The 6,897-nt window shown below is 31.1% G+C and overlaps 1 protein-coding gene across 2 annotated transcripts; it reads left to right on the top strand.

Annotated features, from left to right (window-relative positions):
* On the top strand, positions 768–3,561 carry LOC109326614 (SWI/SNF complex subunit SWI3B). 2 transcript variants are annotated; one of them, XR_002105268.1, is made up of 6 exons: positions 768–1,378; positions 1,774–2,184; positions 2,492–2,627; positions 2,989–3,116; positions 3,218–3,483; positions 3,527–3,561. XR_002105268.1 is itself a non-coding variant. In XM_019559325.1 (5 exons), exons 1-5 carry the CDS (start codon positions 812–814, stop codon positions 3,395–3,397), a joined length of 1,422 nt encoding a protein of 473 aa, XP_019414870.1. In that variant the 5' UTR covers positions 768–811; the 3' UTR covers positions 3,398–3,510. The 2 variants fall into 2 exon arrangements, 1 of the variants encoding a protein (XP_019414870.1); XM_019559325.1 differs by lacking the exon at positions 3,527–3,561 and having other exon boundaries at positions 3,218–3,510.

Raw genomic sequence — 6,897 nt, 5'->3', positions numbered from 1 at the left:
TCTTGAAATTATCAATTAAAGTTGAAATAGTTAGACTCCGATTTTATTTTAATTTTTAATCAATGTCAAGGTGTTCTGTTTGGGACTCCCTAGTAAAAAAAGAAAAAAGATAGATCTTATAGTGAATGAGCTAGCTTATTAGGAGGTTAGAATCTTGAAAGATCTTTTAGTGTTTTACAACACAACTCCATGTGAGGGGTAAAGTTATTCTCAACCAAGAAAGTATTTTTTAAATATGTTATAGAGGGATGGATTTGCAAAACAAAGAAAAATGTTAGTCCATTTATATTTCTATGTATAAGTCGCATTCTAAAATTATTCTTGTCCATTTTATAAGACAATTTATATTGTTATGTAACATTTGATGGTTTTGGTTTTCTCTATTGTTCATTAATGGTAAATAGTATGAAATGTGCAAGAGTTAAAGTGGATAATATTGTGATGTTATAATTGTTTTTTTTAAGTGCAAACATTCCATTCCTTCATACCTTATAAATAATAAAAAAGAAAAAATTGTATGTACTAACATTCCATTATCTAACATTTATATTTTATTATTAATGACTCTTCAAAGTAATGGTAAATAATGTATTTTTTATGAAAATATTATTATAGATATTATTACATTATAACAAGTCTTGAATAAAGTGAATCTGATTAATGGTAAATAATGTATTTTGTTGTAAATCTTTACATTATAGATATTATTACACGATAATAAAATGACAAAAATGAGAAGGTAGTGGTTAATTATTTTATTTTTTATCCAGGGATTGTTAGGACTTACTTGGGAGGACTGATTACTAAATTGATGGCGACTAAGTCCCCAGCCCCAGCCACAGAGCCTCCCTCTTCCTCCGTCCAACCACCACCACCACAACCACCACAACCACCGCCACCGGTGAAACCCGATCCTGCACCATCCCCCGATACTAATATCATCACAGTCCCGAGCTACTCTCGATGGTTCTCATTCGATTCCATCAACGAATGCGAAATCCGCCACCTCCCTGAATTTTTCAATTCCAATTCATCCAAAAACCCTAAGCTTTACAAGTACTACCGCAACTCCATCGTGAAGTACTTCAGGTACAACCCAACCAGAAAAATCACTTTCACCGATCTCCGCAAAACCCTAGTCGGAGACGTCGGTTCTATCCGCAGGGTGTTCGACTTTCTCGAAACATGGGGTTTGATCAACTACCTCCCTTCTTCCGCCTCGCACAAGCCGTTGAAGTGGGATGATAAAGAGAGTAAAGCTGAAACTGGATCCAATTCCACTGATTCTTCTTCAACTCCCGTTGTTAAGGTTACAACCAAGAGAGTTTGTAGTGGCTGCAAAGCCCTATGTACTATTGCTTGCTTTGCTTGTGATAAGGTTAGTCTCCTTATATTCAATATTTGTAATGAAGTCCCTCATTCACAATAACCATATGCTACTTATTTCAATTTTTCATATACTAATCTATTTAGAAGGCGAGCCTCGATGTGTTGCCTCACCAAGAGGTCACAGGTTCAAAGCCTGAAAACAACCCTTTCCCCTTGTGGAGGTAAGCCTGCCCTCTCCACACCCACTTAGCAAGTCTTAGAAGTTAAGAGTGGCTCGGCTGATCAGGCTCCCGCCTAAGGTTTTAAATTGTGATCGCAATTGTGGTTACGTTCTGTCTACAGTAATAGCTGACATTTGTGAAAAAATGCAGCCGCAGTTTTGGTCGCAATTTGTGATTTTATGCTGCTTAAAGCCAAAATTGAACTTTTGTGTTTTCGGTGCAGTATGATTTGACTCTTTGTGCAAGATGTTATGTTCGCGGAAATTATCGAGTTGGTGTAAGTTCTTCGGATTTTAGGCGGGTGGAGATAAGTGAGGAGACAAAGACAGATTGGTCTGAGAAGGAAAGCCTGCGTCTTCTGGAAGCTATTACACATTATGGTGATGACTGGAGGAGTGTTTGTCAGCATGTTGGTGGCAGGACTGAGAAGGATTGTGTTTCTCATTTTTTGAAGCTTCCTTTTGGGGATCAATTCTTACATACTCAAGACTCTGCTGTGAGTAATGACAATGGCAATCAATTAACGCAACTTGCTGATGCTCAATGTGACAGGGAAACTGTTGCCTCCTCAGAGTCTAGTAAGAGGATGCGTCTAACACCTCTTGCTGATGCGAGCAATCCTATTATGGCTCAGGTACTTCCTTGCCTTAATACAATCCTTTTATTCAAATTAATGTTTATTTCATGTTGTATTTTTTTGTAAAAGGAAACATACAACAGCCAACAAACAACAAGCTTTAATCCCACTAGGCCGGGTCGGCCTTGAAAAAGAAATATATGTAGTTTATTTGTTACATTCTTCTTTTCTTAACGCAATCAGGAACCATAAACTGCACTATGAAGGTTCTGAGTTATCGATGTTGCTTTGTGAAAGAATCTCTTTAAAATCCTTGTTATCTCCACAATAAACTATATAACATTTCTTAATCGAATTCTCGCAGGCTGCTTTCCTGTCAGCTTTGGCAGGATTGGAGGCTTCACAAGCTGCTGCTCAAGCTGCAGTGACAACTCTGTCTGATGTTTACAAAGCAACTCGAGTAAATCATCGGTCATTTCCAAGAAATACATTACTGCAAGGTAAGAATGATAGTTAGTCTGGCTTAGGATTGTAAATTTGTAATCTTCTGAATGAATTAAGCTGTTGATGGTTTTAATTGAGTTTATCTACAAGTGAATGCTCCATTCTTCATCATGTACTACGTCAATTAATTGGTTCACTAAACTTTGTCATCTTTTTTCTCCAATGGTTGATTATTGGACTAACTGGTAACTACAGATGGGCATATACTCTTATAGATAATAGTACTGGACTTCATATATAATATATTTAGCTTTTAGCTTTTCCTTTTGTTATTGTTTTATGTCTTTCCACTAATAGAAAGTGGATAAATTTATTTTTCACTAAATTTTCTCATGGTGGCTCTATTTTTGGGTGCAGATGCTGGTATTACCTCTAACGGTATTAGTACTTCAGATTCTCTTCTTGCATCTCGGTTGCATGCAAATGTACAGCTTGAGAAGCAAGAGTCAGATGTGGAAAAATCAATTTCTGAGATTATAGTTCAGGTCTGTCTCTGTCATATCATATGTTAAATTTTGACTTTTATGGTGGGTGCATTTACAAAGTTAAAAAATATTTACTAAATAATTGATATTCTGTGATATAGATGAAAAATATGGAAGACAGGCTTGTTGAATTTGAAGAATTAGACTTGGTGATGGAGAAAGAACGGCAGCAGTTGCAGCAAACGAAGAATATGCATTTCCTTGATCAGCTTACTCTTCTATTTCATAAACAAGCAGCAACTAAAACTGGAGAGTCTACTAATGTAAAGACAAATAGTTGACTATCTAGCTTAGTTAGCTTTTGATGTTTAGTTTAATGACTGTTTTATTTTCCTTTTCAATTATCTTGCACTCAGTTAGTTCAACAGTGTCTTGATGCAGAGTACTCATTGTGGCAAATCATGTTTTAGTTTTTTTATTAATTTTCAGAGTATCTATTTCTATTTATATTCAAAATAAAGAGAGAAGGTACATAAACGTTGATAAATATGCCTATTCCAAGAGAATGTGGAATTGAACAATTCTAGCATCACCATCCATAACAATTTGGATATATGGCCTACCAAAAAGGTTTGGAATTTGGAGCCTAGATGCTTTTTAGGTAATGGAAGCTTTATAGTGTTAGGTTTATTTAAGAAGGTCAAAATAACACGTATTAAAAATATTAAATTGGAGATTTTATCATGATTATTATTCACAGTCTATAATAATCCAAATAGCATATTTGATAAACTTTATTAATAGTTATCTTAGGCATATTTCATATCTAATGGAATAAATATCCTAACAATATCCTATATCTTGATAGACAAATTATAAATCTCAACAATATCATTGGAACTTAAATAACACCAAAGAGTCACAATCGTAAGATAACAAACACCTTGTAAGCTATAAAGATGAGGTACTCGAGTGAACTTTGGACACTCTTTCCTTAGAACAATGTCAACATTGATTCCTGTCTAAATAAGATACGCAGGACCAACATTGATTCCTGTTTTCAGCATACCATAGCAATATATGCTAATAATTTGGTGTTATAATACTTTTTTAAAGAAAATATGTTTTGTACTTAAATTTTGAGGTAATATATGGTGCCCCTTTATTCTTCAGACTATTTTTGTAAATATGTGTATACATATAAGAAAATAATAAAGAAGAGATATAGTAATATTTATGTAATGTCAGTATATCATACATTATTTATTTGAGTTACTTTTTTAAAGAGTTAATGATGATTCAATATAAATGACGAATGATACAAAAACAATGTAGAAAACTCATATTATTAGTGCATATATTGTTTTCTCGTAAAAATATACATATGATACCAAATACAACGTTAAAAGTTTAATGAGCTAAATTAAAGGTGGTTGTGGAGGAGAACGTATTTGGGGGATGCAATAGATGCATGGATTTTTTGGATGCATGCACAATCTTAGATCCAGCTCAGTTTTGATGGAATCTACACAACTTTACAGCTCAAATGAGACAATGGCTATAGGGTAGTAAGTAGTAACTCACTTTATCCAACAAGGTCATGCACTCATCCAATATACTTTGCTTTGATTATTATTTAAATACAATAATTTCTTTTCGAACTAACACTCCTTTGATACCCATCTCATACTTATCTCATGCCCCACATCATATGTCCAATTTAAAGCATTGTCTCTAATCCTTAGTTTATATTCTAAACTTGCTTCAGGCCCTCTTAATCACTTGTCTATATATACAAAAATATTTGTATGATAAAGTTTGGAAATGGTTCTCTACTGTATGAGAAGAGACAAGTACCATAAAAATAATGGAGGAAATAATATAATATGACACTTTAAATATTTTATTAATAATGAATTAATATTTTTGTCAGTGAAATTGAAAGAAAAACAAGAACTCTTATTTCTAGTACAAAAGAAAGTTCTGTTAAAATAATATATAAATATCAACTTTAAAATTAGACCTTTTTATCCTATTCAAATTAGATGTTATTTTTAATATAAACAAATATTTATTTATACACAATGTTGTGTCATAATGCTTATCCTATATTTTGAATATATTTTGTTTAAGAAGATATGTATTGGTCTCATGTTGAATATCATTTTTAGAATTTGTATAAACACTATTTTTCAATAATATTTGTACCTTAAAATAGATTCATTTTTTACTCGATAAAGATCACACAAAAATTGAAAGAATGAAAATATTTATATTCATATTATTTTTCTATATGTTTTTTTACTTTTTATGACCAAACCTAAATAAAAAAACAAAAATTAAATTATTAGGAAAATGCATAAAAACTTCCTAAATTTTATGTATTTTGCAAAGAAACATCATGAACTATATTTTTTTCCTAATTATAGCTTGAATTTTATCTATTGCTAAAATTGATTATTACATAAAAATAAATAATATTAAATTATTAATAGGTGAACAAGTAAATCATTACTATGAGACTCACAATACTATTAAGGCATAAGTGCATGCTAGCATTAACAAAGAAAACTATAATAAAAATATAAATTGATTGAGAAGAAAAATATAATTAAACTTTATAGTAAAAAAGAGCAATACAATAATATTGATATATAAATAAATTTAAAATTGAATAATAATAATAATCTCACAGTTGAGATTAAACAAGATACATGACTGGATTTTTCTTATTAGTGATTTAATATTATCTTTATAGATGATTTAATTTCATAAAATGTTAAAGATTAAAGTGTAATTAGGAAAACTAGTTGATAATAAAAAAATTTAGAAGACACAAAGTTATTGGTTTTTAATGTACTTTTCCCAATTATTACTTATTTCACCTCATTATTTAATAAACAATTATTAATGATTAATTAAGGCCAACCAATATGCCATTAATGAAGGGCATAAATTGACAAAATCATTAAAGGGAAGAGAAGGGAAAATAATTAAAACACATTTAATGATTGAATAAAAAAATATTTAAAGGGGAAACTATATAGTGGTATAAGACCATATATATGTTAGTATTTTGTTGTGTGTTAGACTTTACTTAATTTATGTGATAGGGTGAGATGTTTTATAAATAAATGGATGATATGTTAAGAGAGCAACTCCTATGCGTTTTCAGTTTGTAAATCCTACAATTTCTCCTACCATATTCTTACCTTCTGCAATTTTTTCCTTGTAAGTTATTGCTAAGTTTAAATTATTTTTTGTTATATATTTACTTACTTTCATATTAGTTCTTCACCTCTTTCTCAATTTTCCCAAAATTTCAATACTAATTAAAAGCAAAATTCCACATTTGATCTACCAAAATTATAATCCTCTTAATTAAATTTTAAAATTATCTTCATGATCCCAGCAAGTCAAATCTATATTCTGCAGTCCCATGACTGATTTTGAAGTTTTATTTAGTATTTATTGTTATGAAAATAGAGTTTTGAACTTTGTCACCTTTCTTAATTCTTTCCTTTGGTTTTAGATATTTGGGGTGGCAAAAAAGAAGTACCACTGCAGGGATTTATTTTCAGTCAAAAGTTGAAAATGATTGCGTTACAAATGAGATGATTGAATACATTAAATGAAATTGAAAATTGAATGGGTTTGAAAGTACGTAGAGAAGGAAATTTAATTCATGACTGTGTGGTTTGAGGTGGCAGGGTTTGGTGATTGAGATAAGAAGGAGGGGTTGGTGAAATATTATCTAAGTTGGATTAGGATTAAGGATTATAAATTGGTGATGTGTGAACTTCAAAATCAACTTCTTATTGTTTTATATCTTGAATCCAGA

The sequence above is a fragment of the Lupinus angustifolius genome, chromosome LG14 (genome assembly GCF_001865875.1).
Source record: "Lupinus angustifolius cultivar Tanjil chromosome LG14, LupAngTanjil_v1.0, whole genome shotgun sequence".
Taxonomy (NCBI): domain Eukaryota; kingdom Viridiplantae; phylum Streptophyta; class Magnoliopsida; order Fabales; family Fabaceae; genus Lupinus; species Lupinus angustifolius.
This window is presented reverse-complemented; position numbering and strand designations above follow the sequence as displayed.